Here is a 16,430-nt window from a genome sequence, read left to right as displayed (position 1 = left end):
GAAACGTGCATCTATGTATATTATGTCTTGGTTCTTCAACAAAACAACAGCCTTAGGTGTACCTCTCCAAGTGTGCAGAGCTCCATAATGATCCACACTGGGTTCTCTGTGATCACACCGATCAGTTTGACAATGTGAGGATGGTCGAACTGACGCATCGTTACTGGAAATCAAAGATAAGTCAGCGCTTCCTGAATGCAACTGAAATAACATGCAGAAACACACAGATTGATGTCTCACAGGCTTCTTGAAGGAACTTCTCTCTGACGCTGTCGGTGGTGCAGTTCTTGCAGGTTTTGATGGCAACGGGCAGAGGCGGTTTGTCCTGAGGAACACAGAGTGGTAGACTGACATAAATGAGCAGAACTTAGCATCAAAAATAGTTGGCACATAAAAGCAGGTTTCCCCATCTGATGAAATCAAATATTTGACAAGTTGAGGTTGTGGGATAGATTTCATATCTGTAACAATAGAAGAAAATAAAATAAGAAAGATTACAAATAAGAAAAAAAAAAACCTGTCGGTAAAAAAAAAAAAAAGAAAGTTAGGCTGTTCTATTTTTATTTCTACATATGAACAAAGCTGACTTTTTTGGCATTTAATTACACAGGATTATGAAAAAAAAATTCTACTTTAATTACAAATAGATGGAGAATAATCTTGTTTTTTTTCAGACAGAAATAAAGGCAGACAGATGTCCAGGATCCTGGGAACTGTCGTCTATATAAAGCATGAGTATCTACTGCTGCTGGCTCTATCTAACAAGCTGAAAACATAATTCCAAGCAAAGTGTCAGCTCACATTTGGACTTTATTAGTCATCAACTATTGCATTGCAAGCAGTCATTGCCAATATTACTATTTCTACAATAACATATTTTTATGAATTACCAATTTTCAGAAAACCAACACAATTAGTGCAACAATCAACAAGTTACAGCATTAACTTGGACATTAAAAGAATCTCTGTCCTGGAGGTAAACCAAAGCTTAGGGTCTTTCATATTTATTTCTTGTTTTTCGTATTCTGTGGTCTTCACAGTGGGGATCCAGGATGTCCCAATTTAGGATAAACGTGCACCTTGGTGGTTTGTGATTGTTCTGATCATTCTAACCATTATCCCAATCATCTGGACAGAGATCGTTCTGTTGGGACGGGTCAAATGGAACAAAGCTGGGTGCCCAAAAAAACACACCCAAGCAAGTTTTGGATTGAATAAAGCAGAATAACCTTAAGGTTCAAACAATATAAAAATTTCACACACCCCCAGCTTCCTGCCTTGGATGACTAATCTATTGTTCGTCAAGTAAAAACAAAGAGCAGCATGTTTTTAAAGAAATCAGTGTTTAAACAATCCATTTCCTTCAGTGAGTGTTCAGTTCAGCATACCGGGCAGTTGTAGACTCCTTGGTGAACGTCGCCAAATTGACCCTCTCCGATGCAGCGACCCAGCTCTATCCTGTCTCTCTGAATCTCATAGTCCCGTGCTGAGAGGGAAGGATGAGAAGGGAGGAAAGACAACGAGAGGAGGTGAGAACAGCGCCTTCACCTGTTGCTTTTCATACAACAGACTCTTGTTTACAGTGATTGTTTTAGACGAAAGGGATGGATAAAAATTGGCTGTAAATGCTGAGCTCTTAGGTAAACTAATCTCTACCCAGTGTTAAAACTGAAAAGGAAAGAACTTGGAAAGGCTCCTGACTTTTAACTTAACATTTGTAAGCATCGTGGACCGAGAAAATCTGCAACAAACGATCGAAACTCTGAAAACCAGCTTTATCATTATTACAGATTCTTTGCATAGAGCAGATAATAACCTGAAGAGGTTAGAGATGAAAGCATTTTAAAGACAATCTTAGGTGTAATTTGCCTCTCACTTATGAACAGATGTGCTGTATTTGGTCTGGTCTCTGCCTGCACGTACTTTCTTTTACAATCAGGGAGCGTACCCACAAGAATCCAGAGGGAACTGATTAGTTTTGAAACAAAACCACATTCTTTGACTTTCCAGTAAAGAATAAATGTATGTTCTGCTCCTGAAGAGAGTGGGTTAGCAGGAAAACTGACAATCAGGATTGTGGATGTACATTTTTAATAACATTCTGGCTCAGAAAGAATTGCTTTTGTAATTGGGAAGACAGAAATAACAACCAAAAAAAAAAAAAAAGCTAAAACATTGCACAAAATTAATTCCTTCTGAGTAGATTTATGACAATTACTCCATATTGCAATGAGAGAGAAGTATTGCTTCAAGAAAGAAAAGAAGCCACAGAGAACTGACACAACCACGATCGTAAATAAAAACATTTAACTAAGGATGGAGCAATAAGAACCAAACCACTGAACAACAGCGAACATTGCAGTGTTTTAACCTCTGAAGTTTAGAGGGACTCTTGTTTTCAAATGATGATTTTGCAGCAGGAGCTTAAATTTTTCTTTTTTTTTTTTTTTGTTTTTGGGTGAACTGGCTCTCATTGTCAGGTCAAAAGGTTGGACATGTTTGGATCACCTCCAAACACACAAGAGACCCCAAGACAAGAAATAAAAGCAAATAAAAAAAAATGCTTTTAATCATTTCACTCCTTCGCCAATTAAAATCCTCATGTTAGCCAAAAGTTTGACTTTGTACCCATTTAGAAATCATTTAATAACCCCTGAAACATTGTGAGTTTGTGTTTTTCTGTCGACATCATTCAGATAAATCAGAGGTGCAACGATCGATTAGCTCAGATTTCCTCAGTTTGCGGCGATGGGTGACTGGCTACTAACATCTTCTCCACCTCCACAGAGGTACGTAGATCAGCCAGTGTCAATGCTAAACGTTTCATTCACATGTGAGGGAACTATCTCAAGTGTTTTTTTTCTTTTGTTTTTAATAAAGTAAGTCCAGAACATTGAAAGTGTTACATTATAACCACCGACAGAGTTAGATATAAAAAAAAAAAACCTGCAATCAGTGAAACTCTAGGAGAAATAACAGGTAACCTCCAGAAATTGCCAAGAGCTGATTAAAACTGAAAAATGACCAGAGGAAATTGACTACATCAGTGAGGTGTTCCAATTGAAACTACAGGAAGAAGATGCAAAACATCATTTGCAAGCCAATTATGTTTTCCACACAATATTGAGTCATGCCTGCAGGCTGTGGGTGATAAGGACTTCAGCAGGTAACAGGAAGGCCAAACAAACTCCTTCAGACTAAAGGGATGATTGTGGCTGAGAGGTAACCACACTAACCATTGACTCTACACAGGTTAAATTTGAGCCACTAGGGGAGCTACACGCGTCCCTTCCAGGTTAAACTAAAGCATCAGAAAGTGTCATATCTGGTTTGTGCCTAAAAACAACTTTTAGCTTAGTTAGCTCTTGTGTTTAAGGTGTTTATGTTTGTTATTGGTTCTAGGAGATGTCAGTCTGTTGTAAATAGTAGCTAGCATGATTCCTTTTTTTTTTTTTTTTTTTTTTTTATTACAAAGTTACCAGCTTTTTCCTGAGTTGAATTCCCATTTTTTTCTCCCTGCATTTTATAAAAACTTGTTGCTATTTGTGTAAAAATTACCTCTACAACAGAAAAACCAAACTGGGTTCAGACCTTTTTGGCATCTGAACCCAACATTATTCAACTCTATTTAATGATCTATGGCTCTATCAACTTGTAAAATACAGGAATTGAATAATTCTCAATTCTTTGGAGCAATTCATGAATGTCGACATGTTTATAAAGCTCCAAGAAACAGAAGTTAAAACCCAGAGTTTAAGTTCAACATTCATCATCATCTAAAGACACAATACAAAAGTAAAATCTGGATCTCATTTGACATGCCTGTGTAAATTCTCAGTCATGGCAAAAACAAAACAGATTTAAATCTTGTTTGACAGTGACAGTGTGTTAAAAACCCTCATAGTCCTCATAAAATGTAGGAGGGAAAACAGTCTAGATGAAGGATGAACTAAAAGCATATTAAACCTTTGCATGGCTCAAAATATCGCCCTAAATATTTATTAAAATAATCAAAAGTTAAAATTTTATTGTATAGTGTTTAAAGTCATGTTCTAAACTAATTAAGGTCTCTTGATATGCATGAAATACAAAAGCTGATCATCAAACCAAAATCATTTTAAACTACAAACTATTGATGGGCCTAATTATAGTCAAATTAACAGATTATACTATTAAAAATGTTAGAAAAATTTTAAAGAATCAGTTTGTCAAAGCAGTTACAATAGGAAATCTAAAAAAACTAAAATGGCAAAGGAGCAAAGTGACCAGCACCTGTATAAAACATTCTCATAGTTTTCTTCCAGGCACAAACAGTAAAATAAGAAATGCTGACAGGAAAAATGTCCAAAAATACGAAAAACTATTTAAGTTATCCCAAATCCTAGTAGCTTTACTGATTGATGCAAAAAAAAGGAAAATAATCAGAAAAGTGGTGTAACTTAATGAAGTAGGCAGCTGCCTGGGAAAAGAAAAACACTACAAAAGCATTTCAGTGGGATATTATAAGAGAGGCGGGTAGTTTTACCTTCAACTACTCCATAGCTCACTGTGTTGGCGGTGGGGAAAAAAAAGAGGAAGAAAGACAGATGAAGAGATGGGGGGGAAGAGCCAGACTGCTGAGTAAAGGTTAAAAAAAGCTCAGAAAAAACACACACAAACTGTTTATATCTGACATTAGGTTAACAAACATACAAACTAGAAAAGCATTAGACTTATTATTGTTATCATTGTTAGCTTCTTTAAACAGACAACAGTTTGTATATGACATAAGGAAAACATAAACTGAGGAGAGGATTTGGTAAATATCCTAAAATCCTGAAGAAATACTGCTTAGAGGAAGTAACCAAAAGAAGAAACTAAAGAGAAATAAATAAAACAAAGGAAGATAAATATAGCAAGAAAGAAGAACATAGTCTACTTTTAAAGTTAGCCATGCAATTAAATATATAAGTACTTGTCCTTGCCAAAGCATCCACTTTAAAAGATATTTGAGCCTGGAGCTCCAGCAGTGGTTACAAACAGAAGTACAGCCAAACACAGGAGCATATTCAGGGCTTTATGAGCAACCGAATGGATCTGTCACATGTCTCCCGTCAACCACATCTGTACTCCACGATGTGGAACCTCCAACTAATGTCTGCTGTTAATAGAAAATGAAAAAGCCGGCCCAAATCCGATAGACGCGCTCTGACCAAATGTGGTTTTAATGGAACTGCTTATGTTGTTTTGAGCGTGCCTCATGGAAACGACTCACACCGCACTCAGATTATTAGGCTGCAGGATGACAGATGTACAACTGTAACGCCGCTTTTTTCCTTTGATCTTTTTGTTAAAACAGCAGTTTTTTTTTTTGGTTGGCATTTGTACAGCTGACAGACATCAAGTAAAGAAGATAATAACGAATCACTTACTGGAGGGCATGGTGTATGTGTCCTCTTCGTCCACTATCTCTGCATAGTCATCTGTTTCTGCAAAGTTAGAAAAAACAAAACCGCATAAAAATAAAAGAACTCGCTCAGATAGAGCTCACACATGCTTCAACTGACTCTACAATCGAAGAGAAAGCTAAAGAGTGAAGCAAGTCCAGCTCAAAGTGGCTCTGCGTTGCTCCTCACCTTCCCTCGAACCCGCCCTTTCTCCCTTACACACACACACACACACACACACACACACACTTGGTGGATCACGTCAGCTGAGCATGTGTTGTGAGTATCTGTCTGTGTAAGAGCAGCTGGATTGTAGGGAGTTAGCGTGGTGGAGCAGGAGGAGGAGGAGTGGGGCGAAAGCAACAAAGAACGAAGGAGAAACTGGAACAAAAGCCAAAAAAGAAGGAGTGAACTAGGAGGAAAGTGAAGAAATAGGCAGATAAGACGAGAGAGAGAAAGAGGAAGGAGAGGAAGAGAGCAGAAAATAGAGGGAAAAGATGGACCGACCCAGTCCAACCAGATGGTGGTGTTTAAAATAAAATCAGCGTGCAGACTCAGCTGTTGGAAACTAGAGTCGAACATCTGCTGTCCTGAACGTTCTCACAGCTCCACTTGGGATTCATCAGGCTCAGCGGGAGGCTGATAAAATTATATGGAATAAGCCTGTGGCTGATTTCTGTCCTGCAGTTTCAAAAGAGCAACATGTTAAATATCAACTGGTGATTTTTTGACATGAGGCAAGACAACTATACCCCAGAGCATGGCTAATTTACATGCTAAAAGAAAACTTCAGTAGACATGTTTGTAAGCTCCTGCTCCACTTAAGCTAATCCGTCAAGTTTGACAATTTCTAAGAAGCTTTGGATTTAGGAACATTTATTCAGTGGGTTAAAAAATAATAATAAATACCACATCAAAAACATTTTAACTCCATTACTAGCTGCATATCTAGTAGCACAAAATCAACGCCCACTTTCTTCTTAGGAAGAGGTTTGAGAGAGAAGTTGATGAGCAGACGTGAGGTGCAGCTGATTTATCTAAGCTCGCTAAACATAATATGAAAGAAGTGCTTAAAATCAAGTCAGATTAATGTAACTGACTTGTAAAAAAAAATACAAGAACAGCATTGGGGCCCATTTTAGCAACAGAAATACTGTGTAGCCTTTCACACTTGTAATTTCATCTCAAACTAAGGCTTTTAACTGTATATCATGATTTCTACTCAGCCCAATAAAGAAAATTTTTAGGGGAAGACTGAACAGAGAAAACAAACATGTTTCCGTGTCTAAGGCTACGTTCACACTGCAGCCTGAAGTGACCCAAATCCAATTTTTTGGCTCATATGCGACCTGTATATGATCTTTTCATTTCAGTCTGAACAAAACAGATCTGATTTTTTCCAATGCGACTCAGACCGCTTGGCTATGTGGTCCTGAATCTGATACAAATCTGATCTTTTCAAATGCGACCTGCGTCTGAACAACCAGGTTGCATCCATCAGACCTGAGAGCCATTAATACCCGACAAAGGTCACTATTCTGGGTCTTGTTACACAGAAGCAGAAAGAAAAACAACAACAAACACTGAGGACAATGATGCGGAGAGCAGTCTTTATATTTAACAATCTTGAAAAGATAGTGTTTTTATTGTATGGAAAGATCGCTAGATGCGCTCCGTCACTCCCATCCATGTTTAATTCCGTAAACACAGCATGCTGGCCTGTGACTTCATGGCATCCTCTACTGCATGTGCGGGACACTTAAGCTGTATGAATGCAGTTTACACAGGAGATCACATACAAGTCGCATATATTTGGAAATGTGAACAGCAACGGAAAAAAATCGGATTTCATAAAAAAATCGGAATTAAGCATCATGGCCTGCAGTGTGAACGTAGCCTTTGTGTCTGTGTTTTAGCCAGCTCCTTATAGCAAGGAATGCACCAACATTAAAACCCAGAAAACCTCTGGCTGCTGCGCCATGAAGGTGTTCAGCAGAGGAAATGCACAAAAGTGCATGTTTCAACTTATGTGTGGCTACTTAAGAGAAAGAGAGAGGAAAGCTTAACAGAGAAAATGCAGCTTTAAAAAAAATGTGTGGTAATTTTTTTGTATAAAGCAGAAATGTTTATATTTAGGTAGCCAGACATACAAAGATATTAACATTAGTTATGAAGCTCTACACGGCAGGATGGTTTTGAATTTGTTTATGAAGTGGTGGATTGCTTGAGTGTGAATATTGTTTTGTTTCTACTGTGCTTTAACCTAAGTTCATTTTACATAAAAGAGCAGACGGCTATTGTTAAATATGTAGGAATGTAAGCATCACTTCAAGCCACACACCAAAATACACATGCTACCCTTTCCCTCGAGGGAACAGACAGTGAGTAGGACAAGAAAGAAAGAACAACACAGAGATTTATAAACAACAGTGTAACTTTACCGTCCCCGCTAAGGTCTTCTGCGAGGTCCAGGAGAGCATGCAGGAAATGGAACAGCAAAAGGAGAGGCGGCAGCAGGACGGAAGAGAGAAAAGCCGAGGGGAAAAGAGAAAAAAAAAGACAACATAAAAAAAAAGAAACAGAGAGGTTAGAGCATGACAAGCTAAAACCGCAAGCTGTTAGATTCTCTGGATAATGACACACAATGCAGTCAGTTAGAAACTCCCTCAGCAGACGAGTGAATGTCCAGTAAAAGCAGGAAAAACTTCATTTCAAGTCATTCAAGCTATTTAAATCCAAATATGGGGGCAGTGAGTTTTTACCTTTCAGAGTTATCAGATCTACATAGTCAGAAGAAAAACAACTTAAGGAAACATTGAGTCAACATTTTATCTTGTTTCTTGTACTTTCCTGAACTACATTACTTTGAATAGTAGTTCATTGTTTAAACCTAATGGTTGGTAACCAACCTTTGCTCTACTACTAGCCTTTTTATGCTTTTTTTTAGGACTAAAGTTTTGTGATGGAAATAAAATCTGGGAAACTGTCACTGAATCAAAATGTTGCTCTAAAAAGCTGGAAAGAAGACAGACAGATAAAAGAAAGCTAAAAGAGCTCCAATCAGACAAACAGCAAACATTTGGCAGAAAGTGCTTTTCTTGACAGAGACCAACATTTAACTTTATGGCCAAGTTTTAAGATGCAGATTCAAAAAGAATCACTCAGCCATATCACAGCAACCCCAAATAAAAACATAGTGGTGGCAGCATCATGGTGCAGGGACACTTGTCCTTATTTGTGCTATCTGAGCTGATGGATGAAACTAAATCCTGGAAGAACAGGTGTTAGATGCTGCGCAAGACTGAGTTGAAATTTAAGCTTCCAACAGAAAAACAGCTAAAAGAAAGAGACAGAGCTGTAATGAAATGGTTAAAATATGTTTTCTCTGTATCAGAATGGCTCAGTCAGAGTCTAGAACTCAATACATTTGAGAATTTGGACAAAAACCTGAAATATTTACAGATGTTCACCTTAAAATCTGACTGAGTTTAAACTATTGGGGAAGGATTTGAGTCATGCCAGGCAGAATTGCTACATATTTTAAAGCATTTTGGAAACTATTATTATTGTCTTTACCCTACACAGATATGCAACACTTTGTAATTATCTACCATCTAACAAAACAATAAAATTCACAAAATGGGGAAAAAGTTAAAAGGGGTTTAAATACCAGTGTTTGCAGCTACAGTAAATAAAAAGAAGCTTTGAGAAAAAGAGCTAACACAGACACAGATGCTGTCCAGATTCACTCTGAGCTGTCCTGATGATGGCAGGCTCCAAGTCACATGCTGTTCCATTCAGGATGTCCCCAAACCAAACCATAAATAAATCAGATGGGGACAATTATCCTTAAAGCACTGCGACTAAAAAGAAAACATTTTCACAAACACAAATAAATCCAGAGTAATTTCTCTACAGTCGTTTATCTATAAAGCTAACATCTCAAAGCACTTTAGGGAAGATGGAGGACATTCCAATGTCCCACAATGACCTGAGCAGCAGATGCTAAACAAAAAACACAAAGGAGTTTCACAATGTTTTTTCCATCTAAATAAAGATTTAAAACTGAATTATGCAAAGATGCATCTAGAAATGGATGCATCTATATTTCAGACACACAATAATCCTGTTTTGTCTCCGACACTGTTTACATTTGATCACTGCTGCACTTTAAGAAATGGAAATGTCATGAAAGCTTTAAAAAACAAAATTTTGTTTTGTATGCACTACATAGAAAATGGGAATAAAAGTTGTCTAAGTCGAAGTTTTTTTTTAGCCAGGTCATGGTGACCAAAAGCCTCTTCTGTGTTGCTGCTGTTGGTGATTAAAGAAGCCACAAAATTAAGGATCATGCGTTTGAAATAAAGCCAACAGAAACACAGAGATGTTAGATTTAGAGCTGAAAAAAATTTACACTTACAGTCACAGTATCAACGTCTGCGATTCTCCCGATTGCAAAGGTCTGCATTTAGGTTCCGCATGCAAGCAATATATTTGAAAGTATATTCAATATTTAGATAGACTTTCACTACCTTCTATACTAATGATTGCAGTGGACATTTCGAGGAAGAAAATAAAGAAAAGAGTCAGAGTATGTACCTTCTTTTTGATGTGTGCTAAATTTAGCAATAGCATTGCAGTTACTGTTTTCTTCATATAATGTACTCCCTCTAATTCACATCTACAGCTTGTTAGGACTGCAATCTGCAGAGAAAACTAGTCCAAAAACAATCATAAAGGGGATTTTCTTGTGTTTCTCGGTGAGAAATGCACTGGCTTTATTTAATTATGCTAATTGCAACCATGATTAAATTTAGTCACACTAATTTAAAAAAGAAAGCAGAAAGCACTGCTTTGTACTGAAGAGCTTTAAAGTTGGCCAAGTTGGATGAAGTAGCTTTATACGTTTGATGGTAAATCACTCCAACGTTACACCAAAGACACATAAAGCTCAGAATATTCCTGCCAACAAAAAAGTCCAACTGCAGTTTCTTTCTGGAGTTTTAAAGGATTTTAAATTAGGCAAAGAAACCTGAGATTTTATGTATTTTCCATAAGTAATGAGGGCAACTATCTTTATAGGCTCTCAGTGCCTATTTTGTGTCTCCTTTAAATCCAAGAACTATGATGGCAGGTTGAGAAAATCCACTCTGCCACATCACAGTTTTATACACATGCTCTTTTACTGAGTGTCCAATAACGGCCATGATACCGTTGGGCGGCGAGTCTGAACAGAAGACAAAGGGGAGGAGGAAACGCCGTGCCTTGGTTGGCTTGGGGGATGTCGATGTCACTAGATCTTTAGCCAATCGGGGGGGGAGGGGGAGAGAAGAAGACAGAGTGAGAGGAAAAACCAAGAGTAAATGGATATGAGGAAAATAAGTAAGAAGGATGGATACAAAATGCGGCGGGAAAAAGAGAGGGCAGGAAAATAGAGAGGGAGAGGAAGTCTCTACAATGTGCAAAAAAAGCAGACGTTGGAGGAAATGGAAAAACGATATCAGTCAGTTTGCATAGTTTAAAGTCTTACCAGAGACGGAGATCGTTCTCACTCCACTCCGGACTGCCTCCAACTTCTTCTCATTATTGGAAACTTTACTAATTTACACAGGAAAAAAAAAGAAGAAAAGAGTAGCTCAGTCAACATACAAACAGCTAAAAGAATGTTTCTAGAGCTAAAAAAAAACTGAGATAAAGTGATTCCAAAGTGAGCTCATCTAAACAGAGAGTCAACAGCTGCGACACGTTCAAGCTCCCACAGGCAGCCCACCAAAGTGGAAAAAGGAAACCATGACTATGACTCGCTGAAGATGAATCCTTATGGTTTCTCTCCTGTGGTCTGCCGTTCTGTCAGCTGAGCTTCACTAAGATCCTCACATCACTGATTACAGTGGAAATGAGAAAGGAGAAGCAGGGAGCAAAGTGAGAGGAAGGAGGAGACTGAGAATGTTTAAAGACCCAAAGTGGAAAATATGTGGCTTCCTTCTTTATCTCCTTATTTGACCAAGGAAACAGAGCATGGGGGAGAGATTTAGGTTGAAAAGTAAGCAAAAGTACTCATGTTTGAAGTTGAACAAGAAACAGTAAAATGTATCCACCATGAAGTCTAGGCTACAAACAGCAACAGGATCCCCAAAGAGATAAACCTAAAAACATCATTAGACTACAATTACCTCACAATAAGGATTTATTTACATTTTTCCACGTCAGATTCAAACCTTCTACACTGAAACTTCCAGAATTCCTTCTTTAGGTATGGAGTGTGCTAATATGTTTATTTTAAAATTCCACAATCTTGTACATTGGATGGATGGTGCTTACTGTAATCTCATTTTGTCTATAATAACTGGCCTATAAGGTAAACTGTGTTGTCATTTAAAATGAGAAGCTGAGTATTTCTAAGATTAAGTTTAGTTAAGTTTTTAGGGTTACAAAAATATGTTGTTTCACTTTTACATTCTTCAATATATATGAAACCATAACATAGCACCTTAGGAATGATTAGAAAAAATATCTTATCAGCCACTTCTGGAAATAAGGAATTTGTGGCTTGATGGGAAAAAGCTTAGAACCTTAGTACCTTAGAAAAGTGTTGAAACAGTTTCCGCTTTAAATGCCTCAACATGTGCCTTTCATAGTTCAACGCTTTTATTGGAAACCACAATACAAAATTTATGATTGAGCAACACTTGTCTTCTAAGGAAGTAACCAAGCCCTTTAGATTGGTTAAGCTGATTCTGGACTATGAGATCAAAGGAAATTAGGTACCGGTAATTAGAAATCTTTAAGAATTTTATGATCCACCAATAATGCAAGAAGAGGCACAAAAAGAACATTTAAGGACTTACACTGGGATGGAAGGCAGAGCTCTCTCTCCCTCTAGAGGACAAAAGCATACACTGCAGTTAAAACAAACAGCATTCACCACTAACACTCATTTTAACTAGAAAATATGACATAAGAGTTTTTGAGTGTATAATCAGCAAAACTAATAAAACTATTTCTGCTCCATGAAGGGCAAAATACAGAAACAGCTAAACACAAGGATCTTATTTAATCTACATGTTACTGTTACCAAGTAGTAACACGTAAGTTTCTAATGCTGCAAGCAACATAAAACTTATTATAAATCTTTTTTTTTTTTCATTGATTTCCAGTCCAAAAACCCATTCTTAAAAATAACTTTGAACAAACTTTAAAGGTTCTCCTCAGCCTGCTCTACTCGTTTAAGATTCTCCTTCCAGGTTAATATCTCAAAGTGATTCTGCACATCTACCTTTCTGTACTCTGACAATGAATGAGTGGGTTTCCATGGAGACGAGCCGACAGTAACCGTCAATCAAGTCAGCCAAGTTTTCTGCAGTCGTGAGCGATGCTATCGTGACTGTGAGAGGCTGTATGGGTAAAAACACACAAACACAGAGAGGCTGTTACACAGGCTGAGAGGGAAACACACAATCAATTAATCCATGTGGTTTCCAGCTGCCTCTTACACCAGCGGGGGAACAAAGTCATTTACAGAGAGCACTGACAATGTTTGCAAATCCAAAGCTTTAAATGTCAACAAACCAATAAAGACTGAAGTTGATCAAAGCGTTGTTCACATGTTAAACATTGAGCGGCATGGTTGTTTAATTAAACTCCAGAGACCAAGCAACAGCGTTGACTACATGACGTGAAAGAAAGATTATACACAGCAGCGAGCGCGTGTGGAAATTATTGTAGGAGAAAAGTCTCAGCTGGAAATAAGTGAAGAAGAAAACCAAGGGACAAAAATCTGTGGTTAAAAAATAATTGGCTTTCCCAGAAATCCCTCCCTTGTTTTACTGCAGACCTGTATGGAGCATTTGTGGTAAAAAAGCTCAATTTGAAATATTGTCTGAAGAAAGAACACTCTCCCGCTTTCCTCTAAGGAAATTTAAAAAACTCTCTATTTACATTTGTGAAAAAAAAAACTCTCTTGTTCTGGTGTGGCTCAAAAACGGGATGTAGGCAACTTTAAGGAAGCAATAGTTAATAAAAAAACAAGTGTTTCAAATCGGATAAGGATGATTCAGACACAGTGAGTTGCTGTGCAGATACTTTTGAAGGATGCAGAGACTTCTTAGGTATTATGAGACTATTGCAGGAAGCCAGCAAAAGAAAGCAACCCTGGGAACTCTCATATGATTGGCTCAGGAATCAGGAAGTAAACACATGTTACACAGAGGTTGTTCTGCACTGTACATCCTGGTTTGAAAGGAAACAAAGTTAAACAAAACATTTTTGATAAAGAGGATCTATTGTTTATAGGTAAGGTCAATCAGAAATAGTGGTGAAGATGTTCATCCTCACCCAGCCATATATGTCAGTTATTACACACTCTTAGGGGTTCTGTTTAATGTGCCAACAGTTTTTTTTCTACCAAATAATAACACTTACATTAAAGACTGATTTGTCTACATCTTTCAGTGTGACACTAGTACTTTTGCATAAAAAAATATGTTTTTAAAAACTTATTTTAATAAATGTTGCTGGTAATGTAATTTGAAATATTTACCTATCCACTTTGTGGATTTTACAAGACATATTCTAAAGGCAGAAATATTAACATCTCATGATTACTGGTGGTGAATATTCATATGTAACATAAACTATATCCTAAAGTTTAGGATATAGTTTATAGTAGTTTATAGTTTATAGGATATAGTTATGAGTGTCAGACAGACAACGGTAGCGCAGTACCTCAGCAGCCCCGGCTACGTTCAGCTGTAGCATGCCTTTCCTGTCTTTCTCCTCCATAGCTGAGTACTGGATAGACTGGACCTGGTTAAAGTTGGCTAAATGTGTGGGCTGAAGACAGATAAGCACAGGAAAAATTTTTTTTTCAGATGTTCATCATATTAAAAGGACAAATAAAATAAAAGAAAAATCTCAAATAAAAATGGGAAAAGCGTGAAGCTGTTGCTTACTGTTGATCCCTTATCAGTAAGGTAACTGATGCCTTCTTCTGGCCCAATTGCCAACTCTACCTGGATCACCCAGCTGGACTGTAAGAGACAAGAGAAATGAAATAAGAGACTAAAGGACCTCTGACTGTTTGCATGCAGGACCTGATGCCACCAAAAGGGGTCAGTCTAACACAGTTCACAAATAGCTCAGTGGCACAAAGAGAGAAACCGACCCTGACTTCTAAAGGAAAAGGTAGGAAGCACATACCCCCAGGGCGCACTTAAAGAACTCCTTGTCATAGCGGTACAGAGGTGCCAGTATCTCCAGGAACTTAAGGATGCACTGTTCATCATTCAGATTGGCCACTTGCTTAAATGTTTGCTGAATCAACTTCCGCAGAGTTTTGGCCTAAAGAGCAGAAAAACAATAAAATTAACAGTCATTAAAGGTTTGTTTATATCCTTGATGCTTAAAAAAAGGAATAAAAAGCAGAAGAAAATCTGTTAATTTAGGATGAAGTGGAGGTAGTCTTTTTATCTTTCTCCATTAAAGTACAGTGACAGACATTGATTGACTAATAGCCCACTCTGTTTCCAATCAAACTGACCCCTGCACTTCATTCACAGTTCAGATCGATAGCTAAACAGAGACACACTGTGGCTGTTAGTAAGAAAATTAAACATCATGAGTCAGTCTGCTCGGTGACAGTTTCACTTTACACATAATAATCAAATCTTTCCAGGATAGATTGTAGAGTTGATCTAATACTGCTTTTTTCTTTTTATTGTGCGCAATGCCCCCACAGACAAGACAGACGCCAGGAAATCCTTCTAGGAACAGAAATATAATTTAAAATCCTATCTATTCTTTGTAACCACAAATAAAGATGATCAACACAGTTGCAGGAAGTCAAACAAATGTAGCTCAGAAGGCTTACACATGTGGGGAGAAGGAACATACATGCATTATTATATAATAAACATTTTTTTTTTTAAAAAGCTCAGCTGAACTCTGTATGGAGAAAACATGTCCTGTTCTGCAGATTATAGCAGAGATCAGAGGAAGATATAAAGTAGGCCGCTATACGCTCAATGTGCAGAATGCTGCCATGTTTATGAGCTATAAAGCTTGAATGGCAGGTATTTACAGACTGCAGCTGACAGATGGAGGAAGCCTGGAAAGATTCAGAAAGTTATTCTGAAGAAAGGATTGTTGGCATTTTGATTTAGTGACAACCTCCGAGTTATTTTCTAAGAGTTTCTTGAACTTTAACTACACCAAACTAATCGATCTGAGATAAAAGTTTGTTTGCACTGGATTTCTTTTTAGGGTGATAGAGAAAGAAGTCAGCATCACACTGGATTCCAGTAAAATATAGCAGCTTTTGGTTGGAAGGTAAAAAAAATATAAAAAACAAGAAGCCCGTCCAATCATTTTGAAATACAGTGCTGTACAAATGTATTATTCCACTGTAAACACTGTAAAGACTACAGTTTTAAAGATTACACGGTGCTGCTGCCAGCTGTCCAGTTGTTGAGCCCAAGGGAATCAACACACCTACACACACACACACACACACGTGTGTTATCTCTTGCTATCCTTATGGGGACTTTAATTCATTTTGCATTCATTTCTATGGCCTAACCGAGACCCTTACCCTAAGTTTGACCATTACTAACACGTACCCAACCCTAACCCTAATCTAAACCCATAAGGACCAATCGTTGGTCATAACAGGTACTTTTAAGTCCAAACAATAAAGCATTTTCCTGTGAAATGGTCCCCACAATAAAACAAATTCATGGCCAAACATGAACAGTGTTCACCCATCAACAATGGCAGATGTGAGCCTACCCTTAGGACTGCATGTTTTTTAGGTCTTCTTCATGCTCCAGATAGGATTGCTGTTGTAATTCCTAGAATTCCACCACAAACACAGAAATGTCCGCCCTTCCAGAGGGGAAGCGGTTGAGCTGGCTATCAGCCTACCCATCACCATACTTACCACAACTACACTGAAAAGCCGTCCAACTACCACATACTTCTAATTATTATTTCTCTCTTCGTCTTGAA

General features: G+C 37.7%; 1 protein-coding gene across 14 annotated transcripts in view; it reads right to left on the bottom strand.

Annotated features, from left to right (window-relative positions):
* LOC107096201 (focal adhesion kinase 1-like) overlaps positions 1 to 16,430 on the bottom strand; it is a 79,376-nt gene that overhangs the window by 15,602 nt on the left and 47,344 nt on the right. For 5 of the 14 annotated variants that reach the window (XM_015392760.1, XM_015392768.1, XM_015392761.1 and 2 more), the window contains 13 exons: positions 14,625 to 14,765; positions 14,378 to 14,455; positions 14,151 to 14,258; positions 12,703 to 12,820; positions 12,275 to 12,305; positions 10,957 to 11,024; positions 10,639 to 10,725; positions 7,868 to 7,885; positions 5,412 to 5,468; positions 4,526 to 4,546; positions 1,389 to 1,486; positions 241 to 325; positions 63 to 163 (listed from right to left, as the gene is read on the bottom strand). In XM_015392760.1, coding sequence (XP_015248246.1) covers positions 63 to 163; positions 241 to 325; positions 1,389 to 1,486; positions 4,526 to 4,546; positions 5,412 to 5,468; positions 7,868 to 7,885; positions 10,639 to 10,725; positions 10,957 to 11,024; positions 12,275 to 12,305; positions 12,703 to 12,820; positions 14,151 to 14,258; positions 14,378 to 14,455; positions 14,625 to 14,765 — 1,011 coding nt within the window. The remainder of the gene's footprint in view (positions 1 to 62; positions 164 to 240; positions 326 to 1,388; positions 1,487 to 4,525; positions 4,547 to 5,411; positions 5,469 to 7,867; positions 7,886 to 10,638; positions 10,726 to 10,956; positions 11,025 to 12,274; positions 12,306 to 12,702; positions 12,821 to 14,150; positions 14,259 to 14,377; positions 14,456 to 14,624; positions 14,766 to 16,430) is intronic. The other 9 variants (XM_015392767.1, XM_015392769.1, XM_015392757.1 and 6 more) reach the window with 8 other exon arrangements.

The sequence above is a fragment of the Cyprinodon variegatus genome, unplaced genomic scaffold (assembly GCF_000732505.1).
Source record: "Cyprinodon variegatus isolate N-32 unplaced genomic scaffold, C_variegatus-1.0 Scaffold605, whole genome shotgun sequence".
NCBI lineage: Eukaryota > Metazoa > Chordata > Actinopteri > Cyprinodontiformes > Cyprinodontidae > Cyprinodon > Cyprinodon variegatus.
The sequence above is the reverse complement of the archived record's forward strand: the minus strand, read 5'-3'. Positions and strand labels throughout refer to the sequence as shown.